We start from the raw sequence: 18038 nt of genomic DNA on the forward strand, positions 1-18038 counted from the left end.
AGGAGGAGAACAAAAGAAAGAAGAGATGAAGAAAGCATGGCACAAATAATGTGTGTAGGTCAGAAAGAGAGAAAGAGGAAGAAGGGAAAGTGAAAGAGATTGATATCAAACAGAAAGATGGATAAATAAGTAAAATAAAGGAGAGTACGAATGGAAAACAGGGTAGAAGAAAAGTTATAGTGAAAGGTGGAGAGAGAACAAAAAGAACAACAGAGAAAAGAGTGAAAGACAAGAGAATTAGAGTTAGAGATGAAGAAAGTGAATGGATCAAGAATTAGAAAGAAAAGAGGGAAGAGTTGAAAAAAGGAAAAGTTGAAAAAAAAAAGTTGAAGAAAAAAAAGTGAGGGAATAGATTGAGAAAGGAGGGAGATAAAGTAGAAAAAGAACAAAAGGGAGAGTTTAGAGTGTATGGGAAAGAGAGAGAACAAAGAATAAAGTGAGAGAGGGTGAACGACAGGATAGCGTGAGAGATGGATAGAGAATGAAAGAGGAGGAGCATGTAAAAAGCGAGAGAGAGTAATGTAAATCCCTCCAGTTCTTCCTGGGTCTTAATGAAAGTGGGTGTGGTCTCTGTAGGTGGTTTACAGGGCTCTGGTGGGGAATAGAGGGATTATTGTCTTTCCTCCACTCTTCTTTCAGTTCCTCTGTTCTTCTAACAGCTCTTTACCTCTGAAAGAGAGAGAGAGAAATTAGCCTTGTCCCTGAGCTCCTGTGATTATCGCTCCACAGGAAACAAAGGCAGAGCGATGGAGGGATGAATGGATAGAGGGATGGGTGGATGAGTGTAGTATGCAATAGGGAGTTACATGGTTATGGTATGGGTGTGTGTCGGTACACTTCTGTGAACTTATAGCAATATATGCTGCCTTTAAAACACATCTTTTGCAGGAGCAACCATGTACAGTGGCTTGCAAAAGTATTCATACCCATGGAACTTTTCCCCTTTTTTGTCAATTTAAATGTATTTTGTTGAGATTTTAGTTGATAGACAAACACAAAGTATGGCATAAGTGTGAACGAAAGTGTGAAACGAAAATGACACATGGTTTTCAACATTTTTATCAAATAAAAATCTGAAAAATGTGACGTGCAAAAGTATTTAGCCCTCTTTATTCTAAAAAACCCTAAATAAAATCCAGTGCAATCGACTACCTTCACAAGTCACTTTATTAGTGAATAGAGTTAATCCAGCTGTGTATGATATAGTCTCCTAAGTATAAATACAGCTGTTCTGTATAAAGGCCTCAGTGGTTTGTTAGAGAACACTAGTGAACCAACAGCATCATGAAGAACAAGGGAAAACTCACCAGACAGGTCAGAGATAAAGTTGTGGAGAAGAAGTTTAGGTTAGGTTATAAAAACATTTCCCAAGCTTTGGGCATCCCAAGGAGCAATGTTCCACATTCCATCGTTCAAAAATGAAGGAAAAAGTATTCTACACTTGCAAACCCAAACTGACAGATCAAGCAATGAGAGCACTGTTCAGAGAAGCAGCCAAGAGGCCCATGGTCACTCTGGAGAAGCTGCAGAGATCCACAACTTGGGACAATACAAAAACACATGCTGCATGACATTAGAAAGGCATGGTGGGAAAAGAAGAGTGGGTTTAAAGGAGAACTCCAGTGTAAATTTGACTTTGGTTGTATTAAAATGTGATAAAATAACGTTCTTTTGTTGAATAGCCCTCCTCCGCTCTCCCGCAGCTTTCTGACATCCAGTATTTTGTGCAATTTGCCCAAACAGGCTTTTAGAAAGAGTGAGGGTATATTTACGCTGCAGATAAATCACTTTTTACACCGTTATTCAGCTCAAAGTAGCTCCACACTTCATTGGTAGAATCCGGACATTTAAAACAAGGCATTAATAACTTTAAAACTGCACAAGAAGTTTATTAAAAGCTGCTGTTTATCTTTTTTGTGCGACTGCACTTGAGGATACTTTTTTTCAAACCACTTATACTTCTTCTTTCCCAAATGACTGACCTTCATTTTTATCTTAAAAGTATATATTTTATTTATTTAGTTGAGTAGTTGTTGCTTCTCATAATCTGGATTAGAACATTACTCAAATATTCACTATTCACTGTATACCTGTAACTCTACCTCTTCACTACTTTACTTTAACTGATGCTCTCAAACACTTTATTAAGAGACAAGAAATTCAAGTAATTAACTCTTGATGAGTTCAGCACAGCTGTTAACTGAAAGCCTGAATTCCAGGTGACTCTACCTCATAAAGCTGACTGAGAAAATCCAGCAGAGATGAGTAAAACTGTCTAATCAAGATATTCTGTTTAAAGCTTTGTTTGTTTAGTAAATAATTCCATGTTTTTCTTTATAATTCGGATGACTGTAGTTTTAATTTACAGTGCAGAACCCTGAATTAAAGGTGTGTCCAGACTTTTGACTGATCTTAACAAATTAAACAAAGTTGAGCAGACACAATATCAAATAAAAAAAGTCAAATAAGAATCAAGTTAAATTAAAAATACAGTTTCTTTTTGAGTTTTCTGTACTGCTCCATGCTTTAAACATCTTATATACTGCGTATCCTCAGAGTAAAAGTTGATCGATGTCCAGCAGATGTTTTCTCTCTCATCTGGAGTAAGATGTGGAGTAAATCTCAGACTAAGTGCTTAAGTGTTTAAATCTGTCTGAGGGTGAAAATCTTCTCCTGTCCTGAATGCCCTTCACTCCTCCAGCTGCTTCACCTCCTGTCCTCCTTTGATCTTCAGGTTCTTCAGGAGGAGACGGTCATCCCCGGCAGCGACCTGAACCTCATGTACCTGAGCTCTCGGGCCGCTGGCTACCGGCCAGTCCTGAAGGTCACCATGACCCAGGCCACCATCCCCTTCAACCTGATGAAGGTGCACCTGATGGTGGCCGTGGTGGGGCGGCTGTTCCAGAAGTGGTTCCCCGCAGAACCCAACCTGTCCTACACCTTCATCTGGGACAAGACGGACGCCTACAACCAGAGGGTCTACGGCCTGTCTGAGGCAGTGGGTGAGTCTGAGCTGAGTCTTTCTGCTTTCTGTACTGTGAAGTCTAGTAAAGAAGAATGAACAGCATCATGGGAAACATAATTAGCCTAAATGTTAATTGAATTGAACTCAGAAATTCAGATTGTCACAGCTTTATAGAATTATTCAGTTTAAAAGTCACGTAAGTTAAATTTCTGATCAAATAGTTGAAATATAACCTTATTTATAGTGTCTGAGAGGGCAAGGACTTAAAAACTAGTTATTTATGATATATAATTTATCAAGAAGAGTTTTTCTGTAATATCATGAGTAAACTAAACATTGTTTTATTCAACATTTCTCCCGTATACCAAATATTATTTAATATTTTTTGTAGAAAATGAGAAATGCCCAAAATAAGGAAAATGATGCAAACACTGCAAAGAAAACAAGTTCATATTCTTTTAAAACAATATTAATGTTTTAAAGTTTAGAAATAAAGAATATTTGGTGTAATAACCCTACGGTTTTCATTCGTTTTGGCATCATGCTCTTCTCCACCACTCTTACACACTGCTATTGGATAACTTTAACATCATCTTCCTCTTGATTAATGGGCTTCAGGTTTGGAGCAACTGCAGGACGGTATCTACATATGAAGTGACCTACAAAAAGAATGGCAAATGGCAGCTGGGCTGCACAGAATAGGAACTTGTTTTCTTTGCATTATTTTCTGGAAATAAATGCTCTCAATGGAATTTGGGGGAAATGCTGTCAGTAGTTTGAAGAACACAAATAAGACGACAAATGTTTATTTTACTCAAACTTGTGCCTATAAATCGTGCAATTAGAGTGGTCTTCTCAGAGGCAATTCTAGTCACTTGCAAGATAACACCTCATAATGTATACAGGTGGGAACAGCTCTTTGCAAGCTGTCCCCTGTGATAATTCATTTCAACACTTAAGCAGTGACTTCCTTACTGTGCATTTAGTTACAGATAGACTTCCAATGATGAACTTATTTATAGACTTTAGTGTGAAAAGTCCAGTAAATGTTATTGTATCTGATGAGACACAGACAGATCCAGACTGAGATACATGATGCTAGGGGTGGGCGATATGGCTCTAAAATTAAATCACGATATTTCCTGGATATTTTTAAGATAACGATACCTTTGGCGATATGACAAAACACTTCGAAAAATTATTTAGAAATGTATTATTGCATGCAATATGATATGGCTAACTGAGATATATAAAAAAAAGAATTTTATCAGATTTGAAACAGAAGTAAATGAAACAGAATGTTATGACACTAATAATGATTATGCACTCCAAATATCTCTAAATATCCAGGATCCAAGTAAAATAAATTATACATGACCGATATAATCTACAGTCTCTAGTAGATATATAATAGGAAATGAGAACAGTGTGAATTTTTCTTTTGCTAAAAACGGCAAAAAAAAGTAGAACCCTGATGTGATAATTAGAGGCTGGTGATATGGCACCATATTTCAGGGTATAATATCGTTCACGATATTCAAAATTTTTGGCGATATTATCACGTACGATACGATATGGCACACCCCTACATGATGCTACTGTAATGATGATTTTGCTGAGTTGCTCAGAGAAGCTGTGGATGATGTAGAGCAGGGGTGTCCAAACTTTTTTTGTTGGGGGCCAGAAGGAGAAATATATTTAAAGTCACGGGCCACAGACTCTGTAATAAAACAAATAATGAAATATATCACTTTAAATAATACATTTTTTCCTGATTATTTCATTTACACATCATTTTACTTGACTTACTATCTTTATCTTTGACAGTGTTGTGTAAACTAAGATTTTTCAAATTGATCTTTAATTTTATGATGTCTCTTAATACAAAACTCCTTAATTACAGCAACTTTTAGACTCTTTGGCCCGTTTTTCTGTGCTAGAAATGCGCACTCTCTCCGCTTTTAGGCTCTTTTACCCCGTTTTTCTGCGCTAAAACTGCGCACTCTCTCCGCTTTTAGACTCTTTGGCCTGTTTTTCTGCGCTAGAAATGCGCACTCTCTCCGCTTTTAGACTCTTAGGCCCGTTTTTCTGCGCTAGAAATGCGCACTCTCTCGGCTTTTAGACTCTTTGGCCCCGTTTTTCTGCACTAGAAATGCGCACTCTCTCGGCTTTTAGACTCTTTGGCCCCGTTTTTCTGCACTAGAAATGTGCACTCTCTCCGCTTTTAGACTCTTTGGCCCGTTTTTCTGCGCTAGAAATGCGCACTCTCTCCACTTTTAGACTCTTTAGCCCGTTTTTCTGTGCTAGAAACGCGCACCCTCTCCGCTTTTAGACTCTTTGCCCCGTTTTTCTGTGCTAGAAATGCGCACTCTCTGCGCTTTTAGACTCTTTGGTTTGTTTCTGACACCTAGCGTTCAAACTTTGAATCTCACATTATAAAACCTGCTTAACAGCGGGCCAACTTTCATTCTATCTCTAAAATACCTCGCAGGCCGCTCCAAAAAAGGAAACGGGCCGCAAATGGCCCGCGGGCCGTAGTTTGGACACCCCTGATATAGAGCTTTAGCTGACAGCGCACACACACACACACACACACTTCTACACACCTACACACACACACCTAGACGCTCAGAACACGTGTTGTTTTTGTCGCGGAGGTGATGTCAGCGTCCCGGCTGAGAGCGTCTACAGAAACGCACTCAATTCTCCAGTAAATTGAGGCGTCCTTCAGACGCTCGGAACGCCGTTCACCATTTGATCCTAATTTGATGCGTGTTGTCACAGTGATAAACAACTTCTCACCTCCAATTACCGCAGAATGCTCTACTAGCCTCACTTAAGGATGCAGAGACTGCTGGGTGATTTAATTACAGCGCTGGTAGGAGACCTTGGCTGAGTCTGAGCCGCATGTCGCGCAGAAGTGCTTACTTTAGAGATACGCTATGCAAAATAGCAGCTTCTCAAAAAAGAGAGAATGTTGCATTTTCTAATTCGGACTGTGTGTGTTTGTGTGTGTGTGTGTGTGTGTGTGTGTGTGTGTGTGTACACCCCCGGTTTTGTTCTTGTTCTTGCTGACAGTATGTTATGGTGTGTATGATTAGCGTATGCAGCGCGACCGCGGGACTGAGCTCTGCTCTCTCCACGTCTTCTCAAAGGTCATCTGCGTTTTTGCGGTTTTGTGGACGTGTTTTTTTTTCTTTTTCTTACGTCTTTTTATTTTTTCTGACGTGTTTTTTTGCTCAGGCGTTTAGTCGTGAGGCCTGCAGCTGATCAGAACAAGCGGTTTGTTATTTTCAGCCAGAAATCTGCGGCTGCCCGGACGACACACACTAACAAAACACAGGCTTTTCCAATCTACTTACAAAAAAACAGCATTAATTTATTTAGCTGGATCTGATCCAGATAATCTCTCACTTTATGTAATAATATTATATTTAAAATATATTTATTTTATAGCCCAGCGTTGAACATGAACACATGAAAAATGTAAAAAATAAAATAAGTAAATAAATAAATAAATAAATAAATATTGCATTCAGGAGAATGTATTATAATAATAAAAATAAAAAATACACTTTAAAAAGATTGAGACTCTTAATTTAAATATAAAAATTAAATAGTAAGCATAAAGGTAAATCAATCATTTTTATTATTGTCAGTAGTATCATTAGTAGAGTTTGTCTTTACAGATATCAGTTGGAGGAATGCAGAAATCATAATTATTAATGATTACACACTTCTCTAAATGTATTACTCAGATAATTAAAATCAATTACCGCTGCTCTTCCTATCTCAGTCTCTCACTTTCTGTTGTAATAATTACAAAAAAGTAAAAGTGTTCATTTATTAAGCTGGATCTAATCCAACTAATCAGCATAAACGTCTGATTTTAGCTGACTACACCTTCTGCTCTAATGGGAAAAATGTAAAAAATAAATAAAATAATGTGAGGGCTAATTTGAGAGGGGCATTGGGTGATGTATGGGTTTAAGGGTGGCGCTAAAGAGAGAGCTGATTGGACTGAACAGTGAGCATCTGGTAGCAGTGAGTTCTTGTGCTGAAGCTAGCATATTGTGAACTAGTTGCTAGATGTGTGCTGTGGTATTGGTAGGTGGTTGGTATGGTGGTTGCTAAAAAGTGTCTGTGATATCCCAGGTGGTTTTCATGGTATTGCTGTTTGATTGCAAGGCGGATACTAAGTGGTGGCTAGGTGGTTGCTATGACGTTGCTACAGTGTTCCAGCTGGTGTTGCTGTATTAACAGTAACAGTCGGTAATATTGCTCACTTGTAAAACTGTAAGTTTAGCAGGTTTTAGTTAAAATAGGTGAGTTCGTGTCCCAGGCTGATCGATATGCGTATTTTTCCAGCTCCTCCAGTCGGATCACAGCGCTAGTTTCTGCGCAGCCAGTCGGGATGCAGGTATTGATTGTGAGCAGTGGTCGTTTTCTTAACGTGTGCAGACAGATATGAATTTAAAATGATTTTGGTGCCGCCGCTGCTGAAGTTCTGCGAGTGCAGCGCTGCAGATTGTTATCTAATGCAGTCAAAGTTATGAAGAAGTCACTGGAGCGAGAGAGTGTGTGTGTGTGTGTGTGTGTGTGTGTGTGTGTGTGTGTGTGTGTGTGTGTGAGAGACTCAGGGAAGGGCAGCAGAAACTGATTTCACACTACAAATAAAAATCCATACTTTTATGTCTCATTTAGAGTTAATTTGTGTTTATCTTTGCAGATATAAATCGGAGGAATGCAGAAATCATAATTATTAATCCGCACTTCTCTAAATGCAAGAGCAAGGCATTTTGTAATTAATCAATACCTGTATTACTTGGATAATTAAAATCAATTACTCAATCAATCTCTCTCTTTCTGTATTAATAATTAAAATACACTTTATTTTATAGCACAGCACTGAACATGAACACTTGTGACTTTTAATAATGTTAATTTTAAGAATGTAATAAAATAAAATAGCACTTGTTCCTTTCTTAAAACTGAGAGAGTAGTGGGCATAATTATTATTATAATAAATAAATATAATTATTTCAGTATTATTATTATTATTATTATTATTATTATTATTATTATTATTATTATTATTATTATTATTATTATTATTATTAGAGTTAATTTGTGTTTATTTTTTCAGATACCAATCGGAGGAATGTAGAAATCATAATTATTAATGATTTAAAAATCTTTAGTCCACACTTCTCTAAATGTGCAATACCTGTATTACGCAGATAATTAAAATCAATTACTGCTGCTCTCCCTTTCCCCTATCTCAATCTCTCACTTTCTGTATATATATATATATATATATATATATGACTATTATATATCACACACAAGAAACAAGTGCTATATAAAATAAAATATTAGGCATAAATGTGAATTAATTATTATTTTTGTATTTTCAGTAATATTATTAGCAGTAATGCTGGGGTGTTGCTATGGCATCTGTGGTGGTTACTATCGTGTTGCTAAGTGGTTGATGAGGTGTAGCTAGTGGTTGATAAGGTGTTGCTATGGTATCTGTGGCGGTTGCTGTGGTGTTGCTAGGTACAAATGTTTATTTTGTTCCCTGTTCATAGTTAATAGCCAAAAAAATATTATTATTTTTATTATTATTTTTTTTTTTTTTTACAAAAACCTTACATCCAATCAAAAACCTGTGAACAAGCAAGCCCGATTCAATATATTTTAAACTGTAATCACATTAAAAGTACTTTACATAACACTTTTAATATGGTAATTTGTTAATATTAGTATTACCACAATGTATGTAGTATTGCAGCACAGCTGTTGACTGATTTTTATGTATTATTATTATTATTATTATTATTATGATTACAGTTACGTAATAATGTGTTGATACTGTTTTTAACTGCAGTGTCTGTGGGGTTCGAGTACGAGTCGTGTTTGGATCTGATCCTCTGGGAGAAACGGACGGCGATTCTGCAGGGATACGAGCTGGACGCCTCCAACATGGGCGGCTGGACGCTGGATAAACACCACGTGCTGGACGTTCAGAGCGGTAAGAGGGCGGGGCTTCTCTTCTTCTGCAGGATTACCTGGTCTCACCTTTACCTGCACAGTACTTGCTGTTTATTAAATATTGTATCCAAAGTTTTATAGAGTTTTATCACTTGTGCTGAATAAGTGATTTGATACCCAGGACTGATTCTGGGTTCATCTGGGGGACGAAAGGAACTTTTTTTTAAGCTGTGGATTGATAACGCAATTCTAGTCTTCTCTTTTCCGAGTTAATAGATGCTTTTTGCTGTTGTTTTTCTATTGTACTCAGATAAAAACACTCATACAGTGAGGAACAGCAGCAGGAGCTCCTCAGATAAAGTGCTGAGTGCTGTTCTCATTTCTCTCCAGGCAGGATGGACATGAGCTATCGCCACTCCAGTGTATTAGCTTGTATGCTGACTAACTAGCGTTAGCAAGCGAGCTGTGTCTGCTTCTTTGGTGGTGCTGTTTTACACAGCGCTCCGCAGCGCCTCTCTGAAATAAATAGTATTAAAAGGAGTTTGTCCTGCTTTTGCTGTAGCAGCAAAGGTTTTCTACAGGTTTTTGAAACAAACATTGAGTGTGTGAGGACAGGATGTTGTATGAAGCTCCATCATTCCAGAAAACACAGTTCTTTCACTGTTTCACAGCTCAATACTGGAGCTTTATACCCCTCTAGCTAATCCACCCCTAGTTCATGTTTGTTTATCTGCTCCAGAGAGTCTTATTCTATTGGCAGCACTTCTGCACTATAAGAACCAGGCAGGCTGTGTAAGTGTGTGAGTGTGTGTGTGTGTGTGTGTGCTTTTACACATCTGTGTGAGCGGTAAGTGCAGCTTAAAGTAGCTAAATGCATTCATTACAAGGGGTATCTTTAAATAATTGAACACAGAGTGTGTGTTACACAGTTTTTAGCTGCAGTGATTTTACAGGTAGAGTAAAGGTTAAACCCAGAGGCATCCAGTGGACCCTGTTCTCTCGGTTGGAAGTCCTTGACTTTGCAGATGACCTTGCTCTGCTTTTAACAAAGCGCTCTAACATGCAATCGAAAAACTGACAGGCTAAATAAATATGCCAGACAGGTTAGACTGAACATCAACACCTCCAAAACCCAAGTGATGTGCATCTACAACATCCCCACAGCAGTGGATCCAGGTGAATGGAGCACCACTCGAGTTTATGAAGGATTTTCTTGGCATTTACCTTGGCTTACCTTAGCTATTCCTACTTAAACAGACCATAGACCAATCACATCCCAGCCAGAGTGAATACTGTATATCTTTTTTTTTATTGAAATATGATCAATCAACCTTAAAACTTGGTAGTTGCAACTGTTAAAGGAGAACTCAGTTGTAAAATTGACTTTTCGTGTAGTATAATATGATAAACAGTACTTACCTTTGTTGAATAGCTCACCTCCGCTCTCCCACAGCTTTCTGAGATACAGCAATTTTGCCCAGCACTCTTTACAATGCAAAGCCGCAAACTCACAGAAATCTACAGACTTATTGTGGGTTAATTTATATTTTAAAAAAGCAGAACTCTGAAGTATATAGTTTATGAGCTCCTGGTATTATTTGCCCTGAAGGACGACAGTGAGTGATATTAAATGCAACAGATTTACACACTAAATGATGCTGAAAATCTCATCCTATTAAGCATATATTCTGAGAGTTCTCTCTCACTACACTGATAGGAATAGGAATTGCCCCCTCTGATTCCATGCCAGTGTTTGCTTTTTAAGGGGAACTCTGGTGTAAAATGGGCTTTTGTTGCAGTAAAACATGATAAAGTGTGCTATGCTTTGTTAAATAGCCCAACTCCGCTCTCCTGCAGCTTTCCAAGATCCAGCCATTTTGAGCTTTTTGCCCAGCACTCTGTATAAACAGGCACTTTGGGGCATCCACTTGCACCTGCAGATAAATCGCTTTTTACACTGTTATCCAGACTCAAAGTAGCTTCACACCTCATTTGGTAGAATCTGAAGAGCCCTGACATTTAAAACGAGGCATTAATAAATTTAAAAGTGTTTTAAAAGACACTGTTTACAACCTGTAGAGATTAGTCTACAAAAGAACCAAAATTGCTGGATCTCGGAAAGCTGCAGGAGAGCGGAGGTGGGCTATTCAACAACAGTTAGTCCTCTTTATCAGGTTTTACTACACAAAAAAAAGTCAATTTTTAAATCTCCTTTAAAGCAAACACTTTCATGGAGTCAACTAAAATCTTGGACATTTCACATCACATCAAAATCCTGCCTGGAAGCGTTGTTTAGATCCCATAAAGTGCACAAATTTGTGAAAAATAATATATATGGTCACATCTAGATATCTAGACAGTTGGAAATGCAGCTATCAGTGTGGTGAGAGAGAACTAACAAAATATAGCTTAATAGAATGAGATTTTCAGCATCATTTAGTGTGTAAATCTGTTTCATTTAAATTTACTCTCTGTCGTCCTTCAGGGCAAATAATACCAGGAGTTTATAGACTGTAATAATTCAGAGTTCTGCTTTTTTAAAATATGAATTAAACCACGTTAGGTCTGTAGATTAGGTCTGTAGAGTGTTTGTTTGCGTGGCTAAATGTGTGTGTAACTATGCACGCTCTTGCAGTGTGTGTGTGTGTGTGTGTGTGTGCATGCTGGTCAGTCAGCATCACCATCCAAAGCGGCGCTTCTTCACACTCATTACCCTGAATTCACACTCCTCAATCACAATCAAAGCTGTGATGATCACCCGCCTCACGTCTCTATTTATCCTCACAGCGTCCGGCCCGGCCGGCCAATCAGCAGCTGCTTTCCGTCCGCGCCGCCAGAGCTGGATATAATCCCGTTATTCCGCCTGTCCTTCATCCCGGCACATCCGGACCGTCCTGGATGACCACGCTCCGCTCTAATGTTTACATAAGAGCAGCCTGTGAAAGAGGCTTATAAACTGTAACAGTAACAGTATTATACGCTCTACTGTACGCACACACACACACACACACACACTCAAACACACACTCATTTTAGAGTAAACATAGAGTAAGTAAGTAAGCTTTATTTATAAAGCACTCATTTACACTGCTGCTGTCCTGTACACAAAATGTCTAATGACTACACATAAATACATTCAACCAAAACACAGGTAAAAGAAATCACTTAAATAACATTAAAATAAGTATCCCGACATAAAACAGAATTAAAATAAATGAAAAGTGCTAAAATACAAATAAACTTAAATGCACAACAATAAATATAGGATAAATCGACCTCTCAATTACCACAGTAACTCCCTAATCAAAAGCAGGTTTGTATAAGTGAGTCTTTAAACCTGATTTAAAAACCGAGACTATTCCAAAGTCTTGGGGCATACACTGAAAATGCACGATCACCTTTGAGTTTCAAACAAACCCTAGGAATGACCAATAAATTCTGTGCTGATGATCTCAGAGAGCGCTGTGAGACTGAGGAGGTGAGCAAATCTGCAATATAAGAGGGAGCCAGACCATTTAATGCTTTAAAAACAACTAAAAGCACTTTAAACTGTATTCTGTATTCGACAGGTAGCCAATGAAGTGAGGCGAGAACTGGTGTTATATGTTCTCTTTTCTTGGTTCTTGTCAATAATCTGCATGCAACTTTCTGCACTAACTGTAAGCGATGCAGAACAGACTGGTTAACCCCAATGTATAAAGAATTACAGTCGTCTATTTGTGAAGAGATGAATGCATGGATAACTTTCTCAAGGTCAGAAAAACTGAGAAAAGGCTTTAGGTTTGCATTGTTTCTGAGCTGAAAGAAACTACTTCTTACCACAGAGTTTATCAAATCTGAGGTCTCCCTCCTCTTCTTATTTTCTCTCTTTCACACACTCCCTTTAGAGTGAACATAGAGTAAACTGCTGCTGTTAGAGAAAAAAATGAATCCAACATTAAAAGTTTTAATGTTGAGACACAGCAAATTGTGCGATTTAGTTAAGCTTTATGTTCCTGAGACCCGGACTTTAGCTTGGTGTGCATTTTTAATTTCTTCCATTTGTTTAGGAGGACCTAACAAGTATAAAATCTTAACTTTTTCTTCTTATATAAAGTTGTTTTTGCAACAAAAAATAAAATAAATCAATGAATCAAATCTAATAATAATAATAATAATATATCCTTGTCATCTAGGATCATCCGGACCCAATTAGTCCAAAAACTAAATTTTAGGTTTGTACAGAAAGTAAATAACATAATTTCAAATATAAAATTCTATGATATTATTTTACCTGTTCCTTCTGTTTCTGTCTGGGCTGGCTGTAGAAACTTTTGACTGGGATTCCCACCATCTTGTTTTCAATCACTTAACTGTTATGTTGTCATGTGACCACTAGATAGTACAGGCGGTGTCTCCATATGAAGCTAAAGGGTCAACCTTTTAAAACATTTAGTATAATGGTGTAGAGAAAATGAAATGTAATGTCCTTGTATGAGGACGCTGGGTCTCAAGAGGTTTATACACGAGAGGGAGAGCTAGAACGTGCAATATTGGCAGGCCGAGTCTGTGTGTAGATTAAAGTCCAGTGCTCGTTTGACTGAAAGAAAATGTTTTGTTTACTTTGACGCCCCTCGGCAGCAAAACCTTACATTCAGCTTATAATACCCTGTATTAACTGTAAAATATGAACACTTAAGCTTTTATTTTAATAATAACAGCTCTTAGCCTGATATTGGTGGCTGATAATGTGTGTAATAATGCGTATTTTCGAATTGCTGGGCTTATTTATTTGTGGGACAGCGTCTTTACCCGTCTATGAGATCCAGCAGCTCCCAGTGGTGTATAATGACATAGCATTTGGTTTGTGTTTGGTTTGTAAGTGCTGCATTGTTGCTAGGTTGCCTGTATGTGGCGGAGTAATACATGGGGAGCTTCGGTTACAGTGCATTACCGGCTGATAATGGTACTCGTAGAACTCCTAGCAGACAATCACATTGCAGGGTTGGAACTAACTGTGGTATAATCATATTTTTTTTTATCAATCAACAGTCGTACTTTAAACATTAATAGTTGTTCAGAAGTTGTTCACATGGTGGTGATATGCAGTGTATGCAGTTGTGCTGTATTTAGAACTGAATCAGTGTAATATAGGTATCAGTGTGAACGCAGCACACACTTCAGTAACATTAGAAAAGGGCAGAATCTTAAGAGCTCGTCACTGCAGCCTCGTTCCACTACAGCAGCATCAGCCGTAAATATGTTTCTGCCGAGAGCACTGCAGCCTGCTGCTGCCCGGGTGAAGGTCACACACACACGGAAATGTCAGAGCAGTACACGCACACTGACACACACACACACTTATGTATTCACACACTCCTTTAGGCCTTCATCAGCCTGAAGTCAGCCTAAAATCTGCTAAAATCTGCTTCTTTTACAGCCTAGAATTGTTTAAACAGTGTTGCTGACTGTTATCATTATTACAGCAAAAAAACAAAAAAACAAGCAACCGCCTTGCAATCGAATAGCAACACCACGGCAACCACCAGGGATACCATAGAAACCTGATAGTAACACCATATCATCAACCTCAGAACCACTTACTGATGCGATACTACTTTCACAACCATCTAGCAACTGTAACAGTTTATTCATTAAAAATACCACAGCAACCACCTAACATATATACACACATACAGACACAGTCCTTTATACTTCTGCATTAAAGCTATGCTATAGCCTACGCATACACTATCTGCAATACGCACCTCCGCAGTAATGTAACTACGTGAAGCAGACAGCAGCAGCTGTGATTGGTCAGCTGAGTCGCCCACACGTTCCCACCTTCATGTTTAAACCGCAGAGCCACATATAACAGCATAAACCAGCCTTTAGTCCTCTTTATTCTTTTGTTGGATTTAAGGATTCAGTAAGCTAACACATGCAGCTATGATAATGACAATTAAAACTATGAATAAATAAACTATTTATCATTTACCAAAACTAACAGCCTACATCACTAATTTAGACAAACCAGAAGTTACAGAAAAAAGTTTATATATACCACCCTTTTACACAAGTATTTGCAAAAACAATTTAGTTTAATTAATAAAATAAAAAGCCATTATATAGACATTTTCAGTCCTCTGACAGGCTAGAGTGTTATTGATTTAAAACTTTAAAAAAATGTTCTCTCTTTTGGAAGAAATGATCTTTTTCTCAACTTTTAGGCTTAAAAATCTAAAATGTGCTTTATTTAGACTTCATTCATGAAGGCGCTTAAAATAATAATTTTCTTCCAAAAGGGATAAATGGATGTTTGTTGAAAGAGCTCAGTTCCTCTTTTTTCCACCCAGATATAAACCATTTTTTTTGTCCAGAACTGTTTTTTTTATTTAAATTTGTATTTAGTTGGTTGACTCTCTCTCTCTCTTTCTCTCCCTCCCTCTTTCTCTCTCTATTTCTTCATCTCTCTTTCTGTCTCTTTCTCCATCTCTCTCTCTATTTCTCTCTGTGAATCTATTTCTCTATCTTTCTCTGTCGCTCTCTTTCTCTATCTCTTTCTGACTCTTTCTCCATCTCTCTCTCTATCTCTCTCTATTTCTCTATCCCTCTCTGTTGCTCTTTCTCTATCTCTGTCTATATTTCTCCATGTTTGTCTCTTCCTCCATCTCTCTATTTCTCGCTGTTTCTCTATTTCTCTGTCGCTCTCTTTCTCTTTTTGTCTCTCTATTTCTCCATCTCTTTCTGTCTTTCTCCATCTCTCGCTATCTGTCTGTCTCTCTCTCTCTCTCTGTTGCTCTTTTTATTTCTCTCTCTCACTCTGTCTCTCTTTTTCTCTGTCTCTTTCTCTCTTTTTTATTCTCTCTCTCTCTTCTCTCTCTATCTGGGAATTATTTAAAAAATAGCTAAATGTAACAGCAGGTACATTTAAACAAGTTTTTTTTTTACAGATTTATAAATTGATATGTATGCTGCTTCTCGGGGATTTGTTCACTAATTTAAACCTGTAATAAAACACATGATTGCTCTTTAAATGTGCTGAAACTTTTGGATAAAACTTTGTAAACTCATTCCTGCAGCATCAGCCCATCCTCACAGCTCAAACCCTCCCTCCCCCCCCCCTCTCCAAATCAGAGATACAATCAAACCCCGAAATATCCCCCGTCTCCCCTGCAGCACTCTCTCTCCACACCAGTTCATCCACAGACCTGTGCTGATGTGTTTCTGCTGGTGTGTAGTAAAGGCCGGTGGGTTTATAGCGCCCCCTGTGGATCAGGTGACCCGCGGGTGAGCGTAAAGCCCCCGCGCTGGAGCCGTTTTGGGTCTGAAATGACGTTAAGTCGCCTTTTTACCTCCGAGGCTTAAACCCAGCTGTCCGGAGGAATTCAAACAGGCTTTAATCTCCCAGAGTAGCTTCCCCTGCTCTGCCCTTCACCCCCCACCTCCCCAAATCTCCACCTGCCCGTCCCGCCCGAGCTCCCGCCGGCCAAATAAAGACCCACAACACACACACACACACACACACACACACACGGTATGCAGGGTCAGTGTGTTTAGTTTCTGCGTTCTTGTTTGAGATTCGAACTCGGTTTCATTACAGTTTACCTCTAAAATCTGTGGGACGCAGTGGATACTCAATGGATATGCATTTAATCCTGAATCAGAAACAGCATAGACTACCAAATGTACCAAAAAATTATATACGATATAATACAAAACAATGTGGTTTTATTTAAGTCCTATTATTACAGTGTTTTCTGTAATAGAGGAATGTTTTTTTTTTTGTAAATGTGTTGTGCTTTAGAAATATTGAAAAAGTTAAGGATTTTATTACATTTTAAATAGTATTTTTTAAAGAAAGACAAATCTATATTTAAGCTGTATTATTTATTAATAAATGTGACAAAATACATGAAACCCTGCAAAGACAAATATTTCAGTTTGTTTAGTTTCAGCCCCCCAAAAAATATTTTTGTCTATTTTAGTCTAGTTCCAATTCTTGTGTTAACCCAAAAAGAGCCTTTAAAAGCTGTGTAATGTTCCCTACAGCACTCTGTTCTTTACATCAACTCATGAATATTATAAAAGACTAATTGGTACTTTTGGCAGTGTGCCAAGTCCTGCTGGAAAATGAAATTCGCATCTCCATAAAAGTTGTCAGTAGCAGAGGGAAGCATGAAGTGCTGTAAGATTTTCTGGGAAAACACTGATATTTGAGTTTTCATTGTCTATAAACCATAATCATTAGCAACAAAATAAATAAACACTTTAAATTTAGTGCATTTATATGCAGAAAATGATAAATGGCTGAAATAAATAAAGTAAATAAAACAAGTTTAGTGGAATAACCCTGATGGTTTTTAATCACAGTTTTCATGTATTTTGGCATCATGTTCTCCTCCACCAGTCTTACACACTGCTTTTGAATAACTTTATGCTTTACACTCCTGGTGCAACAATTCAAAAAAGCAGTTCAGTTTGGTTTGATGGTTTGTGATCATCTCTTATTTTATCCAGAGCTATATATATATATATATATAAATATATATTTCGCAGACTGTATCATGATGGTATCGTATTGTAAGATGTGGTGTGATTCCCATCCTTAGTTTGAGCTGGTAAATTTCTAGCGATTCGAGCAACACTATGAATGCTTCTTCCACTCTCTACAGTTCAGCTATACGGCTCAGTCTGTGTGTAACAGGACTCTGAACCGAGCAGCAGTGCAGGAACTGAGCGTTCTGCTCATCAGTGGAGGAACCAACTCAATAACCTGATTTATACAGAGAATAAAGCCTCGGGGGTGAATTTATAACACGACACCCGAGACGGCGGGATCAGTGCCAGCGCCCCGGCTACACCCGGAGTCTGTGCGGCACGCTCAACAAGTTTAACCGAGGTAATCGCCAGCAGGAGGCAGCCTTAAGTGAAATCCACTTACGCCGTGCTTGTGTCAGCGACTTGAAGGCTGAACCGTTGAGAAAGCAGAATGCCAAGGACAAAACCCGTAGCGGGCTCCCGGGCCACCGCAGGGGGCGAGGCTCCACGCCGCTCTGTAGAAAAGTTTCTGCACCTATGGATAATCCCAAGCGGCAGC

General features: G+C 38.3%; 1 protein-coding gene across 12 annotated transcripts in view; it reads left to right on the top strand.

The window, feature by feature from the left end:
• The window catches only part of tenm3 (teneurin transmembrane protein 3), a 1272390-nt gene that overhangs the window by 1182750 nt on the left and 71602 nt on the right, over positions 1-18038 (top strand). For all 12 annotated transcript variants that reach the window (XM_049481363.1, XM_049481365.1, XM_049481366.1 and 9 more), the window contains 2 exons: positions 2735-3002; positions 8856-8999. In XM_049481363.1, coding sequence (XP_049337320.1) covers positions 2735-3002; positions 8856-8999 — 412 coding nt within the window. The remainder of the gene's footprint in view (positions 1-2734; positions 3003-8855; positions 9000-18038) is intronic.

This window comes from Astyanax mexicanus, chromosome 7 (genome assembly GCF_023375975.1).
Source record: "Astyanax mexicanus isolate ESR-SI-001 chromosome 7, AstMex3_surface, whole genome shotgun sequence".
Lineage (NCBI taxonomy): Eukaryota > Metazoa > Chordata > Actinopteri > Characiformes > Acestrorhamphidae > Astyanax > Astyanax mexicanus.